Source organism: Myotis yumanensis, unplaced genomic scaffold (genome assembly GCF_028538775.1).
Source record: "Myotis yumanensis isolate MYYU_CA2020_CCGP unplaced genomic scaffold, mMyoYum1.0.hap1 SCAF_225, whole genome shotgun sequence".
In the NCBI taxonomy this organism is placed as follows: Eukaryota; Metazoa; Chordata; class Mammalia; order Chiroptera; family Vespertilionidae; genus Myotis; species Myotis yumanensis.
The window spans coordinates 334-20,869 of NW_027223976.1; the positions used below are offsets into that span (position 1 = coordinate 334).

The 20,536-nt window shown below is 47.1% G+C and overlaps 1 protein-coding gene across 1 annotated transcript in view; it reads left to right on the forward strand.

The window, feature by feature from the left end:
- Positions 1 to 1,156: 1,156 nt before the first annotated feature.
- The window catches only part of LOC139001242 (Na(+)/dicarboxylate cotransporter 3-like), a gene marked incomplete at its 3' end in the record, with an annotated part of 28,546 nt that continues 9,166 nt past the window's right edge, over positions 1,157 to 20,536 (forward strand). Inside the window, exons 1-5 of the mRNA XM_070402960.1 lie at positions 1,157 to 1,419; positions 4,563 to 4,696; positions 14,310 to 14,376; positions 17,254 to 17,439; positions 19,784 to 19,909. Coding sequence (XP_070259061.1) covers positions 1,184 to 1,419; positions 4,563 to 4,696; positions 14,310 to 14,376; positions 17,254 to 17,439; positions 19,784 to 19,909 — 749 coding nt within the window. The remainder of the gene's footprint in view (positions 1,420 to 4,562; positions 4,697 to 14,309; positions 14,377 to 17,253; positions 17,440 to 19,783; positions 19,910 to 20,536) is intronic.

A 20,536-nucleotide genomic window follows, 5' to 3' on the forward strand; every position in this document is an offset into this window, starting at 1 on the left:
CTTGGGTTGCTTCCACATTTTAGCTTTTGTGAATAATGCTGCTGTGATGATGGGTGTACAAATATTCTTTGAGCTCCTGCTTTCAGTTCTTAGGGGTGTAATACCCAGAGGTGGAGATGCTGGGTCATATGGAAATTCTATTTCATTTTTTGAGAAGCTACCATCCTGTTTTCTATGGTGGCTATACCAATTTTATTCCCAACGAACAGGGCACAGTAAAGTCCTTGCTGTTATTACTATTATGGATGGCGTGTGCACTGAGTGTCCGGCATCGTGCTGCCTGCCAGGTAGAGATGCTACTGATGCTCCCTCCACATCCCCATTGACACTCCCCATTCTACGCATGCTCATAGCTTCTCACTGCCCCTGAGCTGCTCAGCAGGAGGCCTCCTGCTGCACATGGGGCAGGCAGGAAGGGAGAGGCAGCAATGCTCCCAAGAGCAGCCCTCAGTCAGTGATGACCAGGGAATGGGCAGGTGAATAGCCCAACTTCTTTGCCCCTCAGGGGGACAACTAGGAGGCATGATCTACACCAGGGGTCCTCAAACTACGGCCCGCGGGCCACATGCAAATACAAATATTGTATTTGTTCCCGTTTTGTTTTTTTACTTCAAAATAAGATATGTGCAGTGTGCATAGGAATTTGTTCATAGTTTTTTTTTTAAACTATAGTCTGGCCCTCCAACGGTCTGAGGGACAGTGAACTGGCCCCCTGTTTAAAAAGTTTGAGGACCCCTGATCTACACCATCTCCCAGGGTCCCCATCAGGCTTGACCCCGGCTGCCCACAGTGGTAACCTCATTAACACTCTGCATTGGCTTCTTTATCTGTTTCACTTCGCCACACCCTGCTGGAACTTTCTGAGATCCCCTATTAAGTCAAGTGTTTTCGGTCTCATGCTCGTCTCAGGGTCTACTTTTAAGACAACGGGGTATTTCATAGAACCCTCAAAAAGTCCTCTAAACTGGACAGATATGGCCTCCCTGTTCTAGAGTTGAGCAGAATGAGGCTCAGACAGGTGACACCACCTGCTTGGGCACGTACCCTCTCCTCTGTCTCCCCATGGAATGTGCCCGATGGGCCTGCTGCAGGATCTGCTTCCCTGCCCCTGAGCTGTGCTGAGCCTGCATTCCCCTCCCCCCGCCTCTTGCAGGAAGGCCGCTGTCTGTTTGTCATCCTGCTCATGGCCGTGTACTGGTGCACGGAGGCGCTGCCCCTGTCGGTGACAGCCCTGCTGCCCATCATCCTCTTCCCCTTCTTGGGTATCCTGAAGTCCAAAGACGTCTGCCCCCAGTACTTCGTGGACACCAACTTCCTCTTCCTCAGTGGTCTGATCATGGCCAGCGCCATCGAGGAGTGGAACCTGCACCGGAGAATCGCCCTCAAGATCCTCACATTTGTGGGGGTCCGGCCGGTCTGGTAAGGCCAGGTAACGGGTCCAGCCCAAAGGTGGGGCGTTAGAGGGACCACATCTCTTGGAGCCCAGATTTGCTGTTCCTTGTTACTCATCCAGGCTAACAAACGCATGTCCCACCTTCCACATACTTATTCATTCCTCCTATATTTAATGAGCCCGTCTGTGTGGCAGACACAGTGAGAATTTTCAAAAGTGCATAAGAACCACTGGGAAATCGGTTGAAATGCTGGTTCCCAGGCTCCATCCCCGGGATTTGTGGTCAGTGGTTTTAGAAGGGGCCATTTAGCAGTATGAATTCTACCTTTCCTGCTCTGGGGAAGGGCTGAACCTTTCTCTGCCTGTAAAATGGCGATATAATAGCCGAGACCTGCACAGCAAACGCTGCCCATGAAGCATCCCAGTTTGGTGTTTACCAGCCAAGGAGAAGGGAGGGTGGGGGATGGGGAGAAATGGCCTCAGTGATGCAGGAGGCAGGTCTATTCCTGCAGGTAGGCCCTCAGGATTTGAATTTTTATTCTAAGAGGATTGAGTGGCCTTTCAAATAGGGCCATTGTTGTTCTTTGCATTTTTTCCCCTCCAATTTGGTGAATCTTAAGTATTCCTTCGGGAATAATGTTTTTAAATCATAAAGCACAACACATGGGCTTTAAAACAACAATAAGCACAACAATTACAGCAAAAGGCAGTCATCCAAATACTTTTTTAAAACACATAAATCCATGATATAATATCATATGTATGCACCTCTTTCCAGTAAAAATGATAGGATATAACTACTGTCCTAACAACTGTACTTTTGTTTTTCTTTTCTTTTTTTAAATTGATTTTTAGAGAGGGAGGGAGGGAGGGAGGGAGGGAGAGAAACATAGATGAGTTGAGTTAGGGTTTTGGCTGGTGACTTGGGCTGTGAAAGAATTCACAACTGAGAGAAGAGATAGATGCAAAGAGAAAGTTTATTTTACTTTCCCTGAAAGGTAAAGGGCCAGTGCATTGCTAATCAATACAGAAAACAAAAGTGGCTTCCCCTTTTAAGCCCTGGCTGCTGCTAAGCAACAAGGGAGGGAGGGGAATCCTGGGCCGGAGTTGAGCAGATATCAGAGGGGTTGTAATTTGTTTGTTCTTCAGGAGACATTCTGGGCAGATGTCCCAGGGAAGTGTCTTATCAGTATTTTTCCCAAACCTGTAAAACATGCTTAGAGTAAAAGTTATGAAGAGATCAAAAGAGGCTCCTTTGAAGAGGAAGGGGGAAGGGAACTTTCTACTAACTAGAGACTTCTTGATGCAAATTATCCCTGAGTTGTAGAATAGCAGGGAGGAGGGGTATGCAAGAACATAGCCTTGAAAGTAACTTATCTTGTCTTGCAGTTTGAATCTGTGGGAATCAGAGGAGCTAACGGTCGTGGGGTGCTTTTCTAAATTGTGGAAGGCTACCTCACAGAAAAAGAGGTCTTTTCGTGTCCTCATACTCACAGTTTGCCTCCTGCATGTGCCCCAACGAGGGACGGAACCCACAACCTGGGTATACCCTGATTGGGAACCGAACCCGCCACCTTTTGATATACTGAATGATGCCCAACAACTGAGCCACACTGGGCAGGGGTGAGGCAACAGCTGTCATTTTGAGGCAGTTTTGAGTGTCAATGATATTCCCAGATGTCACACCTGTTATACAGTAATGCCATATGAAAGTATCTGTGGTCTTCATTGGTAACCAAGTCCCAGGCACTTCTAATACCGCAGAACTTTGTGGCCTCTGTTTATCACAGAGGGAAAAATTTCTATTAGATGTTAGCAAAATAAAGATGGATTTTTCTCCCTCCTTTCCATCCTGAATGATATCCATGGCCCCACCCTAATTATGAAACTCTATTTTAAAATGATCTAAGCTGGGGAGGGACATGATGAAATTTGCATTTTTTAAAAAAATCCCTCCTGGCTTCCAAGTGGAGAGCCGATAATCAGTGAGAAGGTGGATGCAGCCCAGTTAGGAGACTGTGCTAGGGGTCCAGGCCAAAGATGGTAACAGCGTGGACTAGGTGGTGGCAGTGGAGATGGACAGAATGTGAGAGCTCTTTTTGTGATGGGGTTGGGGGAAGGGTGAGAGTGAAGAAGGTTCTGGGTAACATGTAAGTTTTTAGCATCTGCTTTGGGCCTAGCACTCTGCTAGGCTCTGAAGTTGTGTTTCCTCCTGGAGGAACTGCAGTCCTGGGGAGAGATTCCATCTATCATGGAATTTGATACCCAAGAAACACACGTGCTGTGGGAGCCCACAAGAGAGGTAGGGGTCATGTCATGGAGGAGCTTACATTTGACCTTGAAGAATGGGTGGGGCTCTGGCAAACATATTTTAAAGTTCCGACAATGTGACACTAGTTCAGACATAGATTTTAAAACAGAATAGCCCTGGCTGGTTTGCTTAGAGTGTCGGCCCTCAGACCTAAAGGTCTCGGGTTTGATTCCCGGTCAAGTGCATGTACCTCAGTTTCGGGTTCCCCAGCCCCGGGAGGCGCCCAATCACTATGTCTCTCTCATGTCAATGTTTCTCTCTCTCTCTCTCCCCCCTCCTCCCTCCCACTCTCTCTAGAAATCAATGGAAAAAATATCCTCGGGTGAGGATTAAGAGAAACATAACAACACAGAATAAATAATCTAGAAGAAATCTGAGTCAGTGGGGAAGGGAAGGGTTATTCAATAAATGGTGGGTGTTGAAATAATCAGCTTATTCTTCGAAAAAAGATCGACTTAGAGCTAACGTCATACTATATATATATCTAAGTAATTTAAGGTGGATTAAAAGTGGAATGCAAGAAAACAGGTCATGAAACATGAATTTCTACTGGGAGGACCAAGCAATGGAAGGGAGGCAGAGATGAGGGCCCACTTGGGTGCTGGGGAGGAGTTCGGCAGAGCCTGAGGGGGGTGGGGGGGGTTGGTAAGAGTGGGAGGGGAGGGGAAGAGGGGGCTGGGAAGGCTGTTTGAGGGGTGAGATGGTAGAGGTTCTTGGTGCTAAACCAAGGCAACTTTATTATACAAGGGGGGCCATCTGTAAAATGAGGGGGCTGTGTGCTTCCGGTGTGGCCAACTCCGACCAGAGGACCTCCTGGACCCCAGTTCCAGCGCTGCCTCTAACTCCCTTCATTCCCAGGCTCATCTTTGGAATGATGGTGAGCACCGCCTTCCTGTCCATGTGGCTGAGCAACACTGCCTCCACCGCCATGATGCTGCCCATCGCCAGCGCCATCCTGAAGAACCTCTTTGGTGAGGAGGAAGAGAACACAGGTGAGGCTGTGGAAAAGGGCGGGGCCAACCCGCAGGTGAAGGAGTGGGTGGGGATATCCACAGGGTGTCAGGGAAGGCAAAGGGAAGGCACTTATTGAGCACCTGTTATGTGCCCAGTATTTTAATAATAGTAACAATAATAACAACAACTGAAAAGTAACCACGTCAAACCATGGTACTTAAAAAATAGCACTTATTGAGAATTTACTATATATTAAGCAGGGTTAAACACTTTCCATACACCATCTCCACCTCTCAAAACAGTTTTATGAAATAGGTACTATCATTAAACCCTTTTTAAAAAATATATTCTTATTGATTTCAGAGAGGAAGGGAGACAGAGAGAGATATAGGAACATCAATGATGAGAGAGAATCATTGATTGGCAGCCTCCTGCATGCCCCACACTAGGGATCGAGCCCACAACCCGGTCATGTGCCCTCACCAGGAATTGAAGTGTGACCTCCTGATTTGTAGGTCGACACTCAACAACTGAGCCACGCTGGCCGGGCTAAACCATTTTTTTTAAAGCATTTGAAGAGATGCTTAACATCATTAATGCCCAGAAAAACGCAAATTGAAACAACAATGAGATTGACTTCGATGAGACTGGCAAAAAATGAGAGAGCGGGATAATGCCAAGTATTGGCAGGAATGAGGGCCATTGGAACTCTGAGCACTGCTAGAGAAAGGGGAAACTGGGTCGGTCTTTCTTAAGGGCGCCCTGCAAATATTTAATCAGATTAAATGTGCACATACCCTGCCACTCAGCCGTTTTGCTCCTGAATGTAAATGTTAAAGAGATTCTGACAAAGGACCATGAGAGGACGCATGTGACGATGTTCACAGCAGCATTCTCAGTGGGGTGGGAGTTGGTAGCCACATGGGTGCGATCACTAGTGAAAGGGAAGGGAAAGTGGGGCGGGTGCACACCACGGAGCACTCCGCTGCTTTTAGGAGCAAATATAGTTATATAAATGGAGCTCATAAAACATAGTTGTGATTGAAAAAATAGCCAGAAGGAGATACAGGATACATCTCCATTGTGTAAATACCATAATGCAAATTAAAATCACACACAAACGACCAAACATTTTGCAAGACCATAAACAAATGAAGAGCAACACAATAAACACACCAGAGTGGCTGCTCTGGGAAAGACGGGAGTGAGAAATGGAGATAAAAGGACTAAGTGAATAAATACAACAAAAGAGGGGCCTTTGCAACAAATGAGAATGTGCCACAACTGAGGGGTCACTCAAGCCTCTGAAACCTCTGTGTTCTAAATAAAACAAGATGCAAGTAGCTGCCATGTTTTCAGATGATTAAACGAGGGCTCAGAGAGGGGAAGTGACTTCCCCAAGTCACACAGCAGGCACATGGCTGAGCCCCACTTTGCACCCAGGCAGTCTGGCTCCAGAGTCCACTCTCTCACCCATGAAACCAGCTGCAATCATGGAGGATTCGTTTGGCTGCAGGTAAAAGAATACCTGTCTGCAGGTGGCTTAAAGAATAAGATTTTTTTTTTAACTCAAATACCACATCCTGTCTGCTTCAAAACATCTTCCTTTTTATTTACATAAATATCTTTAAACAGAAATTTTACATTAGTACATGTGGGCAGAGATTGAAAATTTATACCCAGTATTGATTCTTCCTTTATTCTTTTATTTTTTAAAAAAAATATTTTTATTGGTTTCAGAGAGAAAGGGGGAGGGAGGGAAGGAGGGAGAGAAAGAGAGAGAGAGAGAGAGAGAGAGAGAACATCAATGATGAGAGAGAATCATTGATTGGCTGCCTCCTGCACACCCCACACTGGGGAGCAAGCCCGCAACCTGGGCACGTGCTCTGACAGAAAATTAAACCCTGACCTCCTGGTTCATAGGTCGACACTCAATCGCTGAGACACCACGGCCAGGCCCTTTGTTCTTTTAGTAATAGAACCCCTATTGGGGCACATGGCTGGGCAGGGAAAAAGCTGAATTTCCCAACCTCCCTTGCAATTAGATGTGACTAAGTTTAGCCAATGGGAATGGGAATATGATGGAGGGGGTGAGAGATGCTGCCTGGCACCCAAAGATGGAAGCCACATATTGAAAAATGGGTGGTAGATGCACCCCAGAAACTCTGGGTCCTTTACCCCACCTAACACAACAAACATTACCCAGGACACCATGGGTTTTGTGTGCTAGTTATGTTTTTTCGAATATTTGTTCAAGTAAATATATACATATTCATGCTGAAAATATACATATTCACCCACTGACCATCTACATTCAATCTCATTTACTGTGGTATGGTTACTTCCCCATCATGTAATAAGGGGCCTTGCTTACTTTATTTCTGCAGCAGCCCTGAAACCTAGAAATGACTGTAAGTACTTTATAGAGGAGGTTCAGAGAGGTAAAGAACCAAGCACCTTATTGGTAAAGGACAGAGCCAGGGTCTAGGCAGGTCAAGGGCTTCCACGTGGAAGGGAAGAAATGCTCTGGAGCAGGGGTTGGCAAGTCTTTTCTGTGAATGATCAGATAATCCCTGTAGGCTTTGCTGGCCACTCAATCACAGCCAATCAACTCTGCCCTTGCCCAGAGGAGGCAGCCAGAGACAATACATAAATGACTGTGTGTGCACCTATGTCCCAAGAAAGCTTTGTTTATGGTGCCGAACCCGTAAACATCATGAAATATTCTTCTTCTACTGACGTTTCCCAGCCATTTAAAAACGTTAGCATCATTCTACGCTGGCCGGCAGCGGGCTGGATTCCTAGGTTGTGGATCCCTATTTTGTAGTTGGTTTTCAAACTGTGTCCCCTGAGTCTTGGGTTCCAAGAGAGCTGCCTGGTAAGTACCCTGGGTGGCAGCAAGCAGTGAAGGCTCGCTCCTCCCATTTCAACTCCAGCTGCCTCTGCTGGATCTGCTTTATACACCGAGCTGCCAAGTAACAGTCACAGGTGTTTACTGAGCACTTACTTTATGCAAGGACTCTTCTTAGGGTCTGACATCTGAATGAGGAGCTAGCATGGGCCCCATTCAGAAGAATGGAAATGGAGGGAGGAATAAACAAAACAGGATACATAAAATAAAAGAAAGCAGGTCACCCCACTTTCAAACAGCTGCTCTGGTGTTTTGAACCCAGATTGGCTGATTTCAGAGCCCGTGTCCTGACCCTGTCATTCTGCCTCCAACACAAGAGCTTTTCAAAGAGTCTAGTGGCCAAAAAAAGGTTTGAAAGCCAAGTCCCTTATTACAAAGATGAAACATCTGAGACCTGGGAAACAGAAGGGACTTGCCCAAGTCACACACAATGTTGGGCACAAAGCGAAATTCTGTCTTCCCTCCAATTTGTGCTCCAGGGTGTCAGGAGGTAGGAGACCCTGGGAGGTTGGGGCAGACACCTGGGAGGTGGGATTAGCAATTAACCCTAAGATCTAAAGCAAAGTTCATTCCAGTGCAAAGAGAGATGCTCCCTTTCACCCAGTGCCTTTGCTCGGTGAGGTGAGGTGCGGTGAGGTGAGGACGGGGGTGGAGGGAGTGGAGGCTGTGCTCATGGGTCAGGACAGGGGTGAGGAGGCTCCAGGGGCTGTAAGTCCATGAGAGACAGCCAAGCAGCAACCACAATGATAGTGTGCACTTTCACTTTTTGAAGACCCACCACATGCCAGACACTGTGCTAAAATCCTCATACCCATCAGCCCATTGAATCTTCCCAACAGTACTGTGAGATAGATGACCCCCATTTCACAGATGAGGAGACTGAGGCTCAGAGGCAAAGTGATTTGTCCAAAGTGCTGAGCTCTGTTGGGATGTGGAACCTGTGCTTCTGAGCACCACGTCAGAACAGGACAGAGCCGAGGACAGGGTGGTGCTTGCTGGACAAGACCCCAGGAGTCCTCAGACTTGGAGGACAGCCTGCTCCTCTCGTCTGTTCCTTCACCAGCTCTGCTCCTAGCGCTGCCCAGGGGACTGAGGAGCGTCCTTCTACCTGCACATTCTCATTAGATCCCCCACCGCGGCCCCGCGGGTGCCCTCTCATCATGCCCATGTCACAGAGCAGGAAACTGTCGCTCAGAGTAGTGAAGTATCTGCCCAGTTCCCTCAACCAGTAAGGGGCCCACCTGGCTGTTGGTCTAAACTCTACCATCCTTTCTCCTGCATTTCTCTGCCCAAAGAAGCCCAGTTTGCCACCATGTCTTTCCTTTAGGAGTGTCCAAGAGGCCACCATTCAAAAATCCAGATTTGAGGCTGGGTTAAGCATCACCTCCCTCCTTTGCTCTTCATTCATGAGGCCAGGAGCGGGGGGCTCTTTTCTCAACTCTAAGATGAGGGCAATACCTCCCATTTCAAATATATTCTTGTGAAGTTTACATGAGAAATGAGAACAGGGAACACAGAAAGGGGTTTGTTACTATGTGGAAGTTGTATAAAAACCATTAGATTTCCAGGCATTGGAGGAGCTGGTAATAAACCTCACACCATCAGGCACAGTTGAAGTTTCCTGTGCCTCCTGGTTGAGAGGGATTCATTTGTTTATTATCTGTCTCCTTGTAAACGCTAAGCAGAAGGGGAGTTTGTGTCAATCTCTTTCCTTGCTGTGGTCTTGTTTCCCTACAACATTGTTTGGCACATAGTAGGTGTTCAATAAATGAGTGGAATTAAGAAATGAATAGACCAGCCCAGGCAGCGTGGCTCGGTGGTTGAGTGTCAACCTATGAACCAGGAGGTCAAGGTTCGATTCCCGTCAAGGTACATGCCGGGGTTGTGGGCTCAATCCCCACTGTGGGGCGTGCAGGAAATGGCCAGTCAATGATTCTCTCACCATTGGTGTTTCTATCTCTCTCTCCCTCTCCCTTTCTCTCTGAAATCAATAAAAATATATTTAAGAAAAGAAAGAAAGAAATGAAGAGACCAGTTACTTAACTGTTCCAAGCCTCAGTTTCCTCATAGATAAAATGGGGATATTTATACTTGCCGTCTAGTTTGTTGTGAGCGCCAATTGAATGCATGGATGTAAACCTGCCTCATCTGGGCCCTTTGACTTTCCCTGGGGTTCTCTTTACTTAATTTGATGCAAGAACTCTTTCCTGCGGGGCTTCTGTGTTCCCAACGTCAAGGTTAGACGAGGGTTAACAGTTCCAGGTCAGACCTACCAAGGGCCAGGTGGGCACCATTGGAGATGGAGTGAGATTCAAGGGAGAGGGGGTGGGGCGAATCAATAGTCCTGGAACAAGCCTGACTCTGCCACTAACCCTTTGGGTCATCTTGATCCCAACCCTAATCCACTTCTCTAGGCCTCAGTTTCCCTGGGTGTAAAGAGGACGGTAATAACCCCTGCCCAGCTCTCCCTGCCCCGCCTGATACAAACTCAGGCACTGGTATTATTTGAATAAGACTTTACATAAACCCCAACCTCTAACCAGCCTTGTATATAGCATGTACAGTCTAATATCGGGGGTCCCAGCTCAGATGCTGGCAGCAACCAGGGTCCATGGATGAGTGACAGGGGCTGGAGGGACTGAGGTCAACTGGTGAACACATGCTCCCTCTGAGGGGTGGGCAGCCTCAGGAGGCTTCAGTTCCCCCATCTGTAACTTCAGGGGAGTCATCCTCAACCTGGGCTTCCCAGAATACTCACCTGCAGAACTCTTCAAAAATACTGCGGCCCCAGAATCACTAGACCAGAACCTCCAGGGTGGGACTCAGGCACTCCCAGGAAATGCCGCCATTTCCCCAGGGGTGCAGAGGGAAGGGTACAGAGAGAGAGCTAGCGATGGGTGGGAGTTCGGGGTCACTGGGTCAGAGTTCTCCCTGTCCGGCCATCCCCTGGGGAGCGATTTTGCCTCCCGGCATCTGTGTCCTATTAACAGCTTCATTTCCTGCTTCAGTGCCCTGGCCTCTGGCCCTGTGCATTGCATGTGGACATGTATTCCCATCACAGGAGCCCCTAGGCCCTCGTCCCCTTGGCCCAGGGTGAACTGACCTGCATTTAGCCTTCAGACCCTGGCTGGTGGTCAGACACAGTAAAAATAGCACACAGCGAACTTCAGTCTTCCCTCTTATTTACACTGCAGGGTGTCAGGAGGTAGGAGACCCTGGGAGGTTGGGGTAGACGCCTGCTTTTGTGGGCAGTGGGATCAGACAGTTGGGGTTGGTTAATGATCAACCCCAAGACCTGAAACAAAGCTCATTCCAGTGCAAAGAGAGATGCTCCCTTTCACCCAGTTGCTGTGTCAGTGAGGTGAGGTGAGGACAGGGGTGGAGAAAGTGGAGTGGAGGCTGTGTTAGCAGGCCAGGCTCCGGGGGCTTTAAGTCCTGGTACAAACAGGAAAGGAGCAGCCCAGAGTGGAGAGAGGAAGGAACTTCCTTCCCCAGGTCCCTGGGTGAGGCAGGGAGAGAGCAGAAACAGGAGTCTAGACCCTTCTTCCCAGTCCACGTGGGCGAAGATCCCAGAAATATATCTGTAGTCGAACAGGCTGAGTGCATTTCTGCTGCTGCCGTGAGGGGGGGTGCACATGGGACAGGCTTGATCGTCTCAGTAAGAGGGTGTGTGAAAGGACCTCTCGTAAGGCTTGAGCTTTGGCCGGGTCGTGTGAAGGGGCATCTAAGGGAGCAGGCTTTGCTCTAGATTGGTTGCTGTCAGAAGTCAGGGGCAGCTTAATGGTTGGGTAAGGAAGTGGCAGCCATTCATTTGGCAAGAGTGGGGGGTGCTTGGCATTTTGTGGGAGGCAAGCGGCTTTGTGCTCAGGCAACTTTAGCATCCTTGCTTCAGCTCACCGTTTTATCAGTGACTTCGAGGCCAGTGACGTGTAAGATTCTTTAGGTCCAACAAGAGAACAACGTAACGCAGGTAGACACCAGGGGCCACTTCGATATTCTTTCTCAAGAGCCACCCATGTGAACTAACTCCTGGCTAGTACTCAGATTCCTGTGACATTCTTTAAATCACAGTCTGGCAAACTTCGGCCCAGCAACTCTAGCCCACTACCTGTTTTTTTGTGAGTTAACGATAGTTGATGTATTTTTCAATGGTTGAAAGAAATCGAAAGTTGGATATTTTGTGACATGTGAAAATTATATGAAATTCAAATTTCAGTGCCCCCAAATAAAGGTTTAGCCCCAGATAACGTTTTACGTGTTGTCTATGGCTGCTTCCGTGATATCATGGCAGGGTTGAGTAGTTAACAACAGAGACCATGTGACTTCCAAAACCTAAAATATCTACCACTTGGCCTTTTACAGAAGAAATTTGCCAGTCCCTGCTTTAAATGGTACCTCAGCCCATTAGTTGCTATAAAAAATATCCCCGATTGGGCATTTACTCCTCACAGTTCTAGAGGCTGGAAGTCCAAGATCAAGGAGCCAGCAGATTTGGTGTCTAGTGAGATTTGACTTCCTCTTCAGAGAGGGCTGTCTTCTTGCTGTGTCCTGACATGGTTGCAGGGACAGGAGGGCTCTGTGGGTCTCTTTTATAAGGGCACTAATCCCATTCATGAGGGCTCCACCCCTATGACCTAATTACCTTCCAAAGCTCCACCTCTTAATACTATCCCATTAGGGATTACATTTTAACATATGCATTTTGGGGATGATACAAACATTCAGTCTGTAGCAAATGAGTCAACTCCTTAACCCTCTTGACAACCCTAGGAAAACTACTACTTTCATTTTGTGAATTAAAGAATTGAGGTGCCAAGTGATTCAGAGATATCTCTAAACCAGGGTTTCTTAACCTCAGCATTATTGACATTATGGGTGGGATAATTCTTTTTTGTGGGGGGCTGACTTGTGCATTGTAGGCTATTTTGCAGCATTCCTGGCCTCTACCCACTAGATGCCAGTAGCACCCCCTGCACCCCAGTTGTGACAACCAAAAATGTGTCCTGACATTGCCAACGTCCATGGGAGGGAGAAGTAGCCCCGGTTGAGAGCCACTGATTTAAGGTCACATAGTAAATGATGAAGGTATGATTTGAACCCAGAACCCAGTCACATGCTCAATACCTAGGGATGGTTTCTTTTGCCCTTGGTGATGATTTCAGCAGCAAGAACTTTCAATCTCTTGCATTTTTCTTGTCTATAAAACACTATCAAGCAAGGGATACTTTTAAAATAAAGTCAGATCCTGTCCTGACTCTGATCCAACACTCTTCCGCCTCTGCTCCCATGTGACTCAGAGGAGAAACCAAAGTTTTTACTGTGATCCCCAAGTCTCCTGTATGATCCAGCCCACTTTCTGCTACCCCCACCCCTTGCCACTTATCTCACCTCACCTCCTACTCCTCTCCTACTCCCTCAGGCCCCTCCAGCCCCACTGGTCTCCCTTCTGCTTCTGGATACACTATCACCCTCTCACCTCAGGGCCTTTGCACCTGCTCTTAATTTCCCCAGAGGTTTGCATGGCTCACCCCCTCACCTTCTTCAGGTGTCTGTTTGCTGTTACCTTCTCAGTCATACTTCTCTTGACCATCCTTTACAAAGATTGTCAGATCCAAGAATACCGGGCCCCTTCCCTGCTTTATTTTTCTCCATCACACTAATTTCCATCTGACATACTGTATATTATACTTATTTGTTTATGGTCTGTCTCCCTAACCAGAAGGTAAGTTCCACAAGGACATAGATTTTCATGTCTTGTCACTCAGTGACATCACTGATGGAGTGATCGGCTAGGGTTCACGGACAGTTCTGGTCCAGGACTCCAAGTTGCACCAAGCTCTTATCTAAGAAGAACAGAAACACACAACTTATTCACTCTCAGCATTTTTATGGCCACTAGCCTAGTGCAGTCCCACTCCCTATCTCCCCTAGGGCTTCCCTACTCTCTACTTTCCCAGCACACTGGCCTTCTCGTGGTTCCTCAGTTCTTCTAAGCTTCTTACCCAAGGGCCTTTGCACATGCTGTTTCTGTTGCTCGAAACTCTCTTCTCAAGACTCTTCATGTGGCTGGCTCCTTTTTATCCGTAAGGTCTCACATCCAATGCCATCAGCGTATGGTGTCTCTCTGTTGACTGATTACAGTAGGCCGCCTGCTCCCTCTCCCTACTCTGTAATTGCTTTCTATCACCTGGCCCAGTTTTATGTCCTCCCTCACTTTCATCACTACCTGAAATTTTCTTTCTGTGTTCACTGTCTGTCTCCCTTTCTAGAACATAAACTTCATGGGAACAGGGACCTTGTTGTATACTTTTCACTGTGTACCCCACGCTCATAGTCAATAGCACATAGTAGGTGCTCAATAAATACTTTTTGAATGAATAACTGGGAGATTGGGGCCACCCATTCCATTGCTGATCCATTACCACTCATAACTAGTCTTTCCCAAACATCCCTTTGGCAATGGCTGCTCACGTAAGCCTAGGCTGAGTTCTGGGCTGTCAAGCAGTCTTACAGCTAGCTAACTCCCTGCCCTCAAGTCTGGGGTCTCCAAATAGACACGGGTGGGGCAGGAAGATGGGATGTTGAGTGACTTATTTTATTTATTTATTTGATTGAATGAATAGTATGGGATTCCTGGCCAAGAGTGAACCCTGAAGAAGTACTCTTGACTGCCTACCAAAGGGTGGGCACACTCCTGTCCCCCCACATGACACTAAGCACATCATGCTTTCTTCTCCTAGTTGCTGTGGGGACAAACGGCATGAACCCTGTGCCCATGGAGATGCAATTTCTTGCCAGAAGAGAAGAGTGAGTTCCTGGTAAAAATCATTGAGGAGCCAATTCTTGGTCCAAGGAGATGATGAACGAGAGCTCAGTGCTGCAAGCAACCTCCCTCCAATCTCTGAAAATTTCTCCAAATGACATACTTGCCCAAGTTTCCACCTTTTGCTTATGCATAGATCTCCACAGAATCCTTAAAAATGCAGATGTGGTCAGGCAGAGGAGTACATTCAATCCCTAGAGTTTTAGTAAGGGGAGGGTCTCCAGGCCAGGCCCAGAAGAGCAGAAGAGCACAAGCCACATGATAGTCAAGAAGGAGAGCAGATGCAGACCAGGTAGAGAGGCGCCAAGGACAAAGACGTCCTATGAGACAGTAATAATCGTGACTTCTGTGAGTCCAGAAGCACCGTCACATCAATAGCATGTTCAATCTTTGGTGTACTTTGTGTATAACAATATGGTTAAGATCTTGGGGTTTGGAGCCACACAGATCTGACTTTGAACCCGGGCTCTGCCACCTACCGGCTGTGTCATTTAACCTTTCTGAGCCTCAATTAAGTTCACCTAACAACTGGATATGATATTGGAACCCAGCTTAAAGGGTTGTTTTGCAATTAAGTGGAATAATGTCGACAAAGCCAGCTGCTAGGCTCTACATGCACGATGGTAGCGCTTGTTATTAATGGCATTGTTTTCTTGATTTAATGGAGATGGAACAGTAGGAAGTAAAGTGATTTGCTCTCAGCATTGCTGGGCATTGATCAGGTCTATTTCATTCACAAGTAGAATCCATAATATGTCCCATGGTTGTGAGTGTTATGCAGGAGAATAAGGCAGTAAAGAGGCCAGGGCAGGGGCCTGGAGCTGGAAAGGGCAGCTTTAAAATGGGTAATGAGGGAAGGCCTCTCTAAGAAGGTCATGCTTGAGCAGACACCTGAAGGAGATGCGGGATCGTGGAGGTTCTGTAGAGTGTTCTCAGCAGAGGGACCAGCAGGTGCAAAGTTCCTGGGAGTCCAAAGCAGACAAGAAGCCTGTATGCTTCCTGCGTGGTTGGAGTTGGGAGAGTGGATGGTAGATAATGTTAGAGAGATTGCCTGTATGGTGAGGGTGGTAGTAGTGGGACAGGGCAAGTGGGACCTGATAGGCCACTGACGTAGCTTTGATTTTGAATGGAGGGGAGCTGATGGAGGGATAGCTGAGGAGGAATATGATTTTACATCTGATTGTTTTATCCCAGGGACTGTACTCCTTCCCAGCACCACTTGGGAGCCTTGAGTCCAGCTTTGAGATCACGGGTTCTGTGATGGCCCAGCCACTCACTACCATGCAACCTGGGGATCAATTGTTACCTCCTGCCTCTGCAGAGTTTATGCAGAGTTTATTGGAAAATACATGATGCTACTCTCTGGAACGCCATGTCCATTAGAGGAAAACTCTGTGTCCACTGGATGCAAGCCCTGTCCCCTCTCTGGGCCTCAGTTTCCCCATCTAAACAAAGAGGGGGTTGCACTAAATGAACCCTAGGGCCCATCTGCTCTCTCATTCTCACTGGGAGGCTCAGTCTGGTTGGGTTCCCGGATCTGAGAGGCCACAGTTCCCGACCAGGCCACTCACCTGAGAAGTCAGCCAGAGGTCCTCAAACTTTTCAAACAGGGGGCCAGTTCACTGTCCCTCAGACATTCCACACATGCGCACTGCGGGCCCGGGACGAGTCGGCTGCTAAGCAGGACAGGCAGCGGCGGCAAAAACAGCCGGCGGGCCGGATAAATGTTTCCGGTGGGCCGCATGTGGCCCGCGGGCCGTAGTTTGAGGACCCCTGTCAGACCATGATGACATGGGTCTCCAGCTGCTTCCTTGTGTCCCTTTCAGACTTCAGATCATGTCCCCATTGTCCACTGGAGACGGGGCCCCTCATTGTAGCAATTAAAACCAGACAGTATTTGATGGATCTTTTATTATTTTAAAACATTTGATTTTTTAATTGCACAGAAGCAATTCTTAATGTCATTCACTTATAAACATTTTATAATTGCACAAGTAAAAAAAACACTCTTAAAAAATATATTCAGCATCTCACTCTCAAAGACAAGTTAAAACAGCTAGGCAAATACCAATCTAGATTATTTATTGATATCTCTATATATACATACACACATTTTCTTAAATAAAAATGCTGACAATACTATATATGCTGTTTTGGAAACTGTTATCTCACTTAATGGAGTGTAGTGAACATCTTTTTATCTCAATCACATTTGTGTCAACATCATTAACTTTAAATTATATAATTAATAATTCTTAATTTCATTCTTTCCCAAAACTCTAACTGTGCGAGGAAAACAACCCAGAAAAAATACAAATAGAGAAAAAGGATCCGTAGTTCAACCCCCGAGAAAGGTACCAAAATGACTTTGCCTATTACTATTTTAACTTTTCTTAAAACTCAAATATTCATGAAATAATGTGAATATTGTTAAAATAACATAAAAACTATTGCTGTTACCTATCCACTTTACATAATGGATATCTTTCATCTTAATACACTCATCTAAATCACAATTTTTAAATAGCATCCAGAAAGGAGATCATCTTTATTTAGCCAATCCCCTTTTGATGGTGATTGAAGTTATCCTAAATTAAAATGATAAAATGGTATTTAACACTATGGGGCACTCTTGTACCCATACCTGAGACATTTGCCCAATTATTTCTTTGGGACTAATTCTTAGCAGAGAACACCTGAGCTGAAGGGGTGCCCAGCTCTAGAGGTTTTGATGTCGGTGCCGAATTACCTTCTCAGGAGACCACGGAGCTCTCCACACCCCAGCAATGTGTGAGCTGCTCCGTGTGAGCCCAGGATTGCTGTGTGTGTGCTGAATGGCATCTCTTTGGGTTTGTTTAAAGCAAAGACTTCCCTGAGGAGGCAGAGGATCCGCCGGCTCTTGCAGACAGCAACAAGAAGGCGGAAGAATATCGCAAAAACATCTGGAAGGGCCTCCTCATCTCCATCCCTTACGCAGCCAGCATTGGGGGCACGGCCACTCTCACCGGCACGGCTCCCAACCTCATCCTACTTGGTGGGATCAAGAGGTAAAAGCAAGTGTCGTCCTTGTTCTGTCCTCTCCCCCCCCGCCCCCCCCCCCCGCCCCCGTCCCCGCCCCTTCAGTTAACTAACATCCAGGGAATGTATCTTGAGTGCCTTCTATTGGCCAGGCTGCAGCATAAAACCCAGCCAAGTCTCTGCTCTGTGGGACTTTTATTCTGGTGGGGAGATACGCAGTAAAGGAAACAGCAGATGAATATGGGAGATGTCCATGTGATAAATTGTGAAATAACACAAAGCAGGATAAAGGGGTAGGAGGCACAGGGGTGAGTCGGTCACGGATGTACGACCTTTCTAACAAGATGACGTTTGAGCAGAGGCCCAGAAGTGAGGGAGTGAGCTCTGTGGACACAGAAGGAAAGCGCCTTGCAGACAGAGGGGCAGCCTGAGCAAAGGCGAACGGTATAAAGGCCCGCTAGGCTGCAGTGTAGAAGGTGCAGGGGATTGTGGGAGGAGATGCGGTAAGAAGAGGCCAGACTAAGGCAGCTCTTGTAAGACCCAGTGGGGAGTCCGTGGAAGCGGAGAGCAGAAGGGCGACATGATGTGGCATCTGCTTTGAAAACACCCCAACTGGAGGCGTTGGTCTGCGCTGTCCTGTCCAGTGAGAAGCTTGGCAGCCACGCACGCCGGCCAGCGGGGCAGCGGGTTCTGCCAGGAGGTGAAGTGTCCCCATCTCTGAATCTGTTCCAACAGAGGCCGGCATGAGAACAAGAGAAGGCTTCTCAGACAGCATGGCTTGTCGACTCGGTCATTCCAAACCTCTTAGTTCAAAGATTTAAAAAATTCCTGTATTTCAAGATCCTAAGATGTTCAGATTCTAGGATTCTGAGAGGTTTTCAGATTCCTGTGCAGTGGAGATACGGCCTGCGTTGATTTAATCTTCACAAATGCACACGTAAGCATTTGGCAAGCAGATAACAGCAAAAAGTCTTTGATGTCCCACATGGCCCCAGCGGCTGACCAGCTTCTTTTCCTGCTACTCAACCATGGAGTCAAATTGGGAGGGTGAGGGAAAGCTGGTGGTGGTCTCCTGAGAGCAGGTTTGGCATACATAAATCGGTCCTCTACTTGTGGGTAATTGAAATTATTTTTATGAGAAATTTTAAGTACACTCCAGTTTTGCCCCACAAACTGATTTTAAAACCTTAAGCCTCCACTATATTATATCAGGTGCCTAAGTTCCTTGAGTGTATGATTTGGTGGTAGAAACCAGTGATTCTCAGCCACTGGGTGCTTGTTAGAGTCACTGGGGGAGATGAAAAAATACAGCTGGGTCTCAGTTGCAGAGTGTGACTCAGGGGGGTGAGATGGGCCAGGCGTCAGCACTTTGCCAGTTGATTTCAGCTGCTGCAGACCTTCGGTGTCTTTTCAGCTCCATTCTCTGAGCAAGACCTGGCTGTGACTTAGGTTTTGGTTAGCAAACCTAGATGGCCCTGTTTCCGATGTGGGAACAGCCTGGGCTGGCCCTGTAGTCTCTTCAACCCGAAGAGGCTGGACAGGAAAGATGTGGGTTCTGGGAGCCTCAGGGCAGGTCCTGAGGTGGGGGATGCGGGGACTGGGTGGGGTGGCAGTTGCTATCAGAGAAGTTTCAGGCAGCCTGCCCACGCTGACACGAGCAGAACTTTGTCCCAACTTTAAAAGAAATTAGGGAGGGCCCGGCCGGCATGGCTCACTGGTTGAGCATCGACCTATGAACCAGGGAGTCATGGTTCAATACCCGGTCGGTTGTGGGCTCGAACTCCAGTAGGGGGTGTGCAGGAGGCAGCGGATTAGTGGTTCTCTCTTATCATTGATGTTTCTCTCTCTCTCCCTCTCCCTTTCTCCCTGAAATCAATAATTTAAAAAATTTTTAAAGAAATTAGGGAGGAAATGCTGGAGTTGCAAGTGAAAATATCAAACAAGAAGGATTTGGAGTAAATTGTATATAAATTACATGCATGTTATCGGCAACATTTAATTGCTCAGGCTTGGACTTTCTGGTCTTGGAGGAGAGGATTTAGAAGGAATGCTAAGTAATATGGAGTTCCAGTTCTCCAGCTGGGAGCCCAGGAGGCAGGGCAATAGTTGCCCTGAGTGTCCTCCTGGGGCTTTGCTCCCCAAATTCATTTCATTAGTTTATTCTGATTATACATTTAATGGTGGGTACATTATAGAACTCTCAGATAATATAGAAAAATAAACATTTGAAATACCTTTCATGCTACTGTGAATATTTAACATACTTCTCATTTTTCTATGCGTGCGCGCACACACATACACACACACACACACACACACACACACCCCGGCATGGCTGATCTTGGCTGGCTCTCACCTCCCTCTTTTCTCCAGTGCCTTCCCACAGAGCGACGTGGTGAATTTCGGCTCCTGGTTCATTTTCGCCTTACCTCTTATGGTGCTGTTCCTGTTGATCGCCTGGCTCTGGATCTCCTTCCTGTATGGGGGAATGTTCACGAGGTACCACCTTCATGTTTCACTTGAGCTTTGGGCCAGACTGAGCTGTGTTTGACCCAGGTTCCTTCTCACTAGGGAATGGCGGCTTGAGTCTTGGTCTTCTGCATACACTGAGGATTGTCTTTATAATGTCATGTTATCTTCTCACTTGGTGACTATAGTAGATCTCACTTCCCTACCGTGTGCAGATAGTGGGTGGTGTGTGGATAGTGGGTGGTGTGTGACCTGCCTGCTATGCCCAGACCCTCCGTTAATTCACTCGTCATCAATTCTAAACCACTAATAAAAACACATTTTTATTTTAATAAATATTGTCAAGTCGTTCTCCATAAGAATTGTACTAATTTGTTCTCCCATTTACCACCTATAAGAGTGTCTGTTACCATACAGCAAAGTGGATTTTTGCCAATCTGATAAGAGAAAAGTAATTTGCATTTACTTTATTGAGAGTAATTTTGAACACCTTTTAACATTGGGGGGCAATATGAAAAGTTTTTATATATTCATGGGGACCATTGGTATTCACTCTCCTGTGAATTGCTAAACTGTGTGTCTATATCCTTTGTACATTTTTCAAATGGACTGTTGGTGTTGGTTGATCTTATTGATTTCTAATACTCTTTATATATT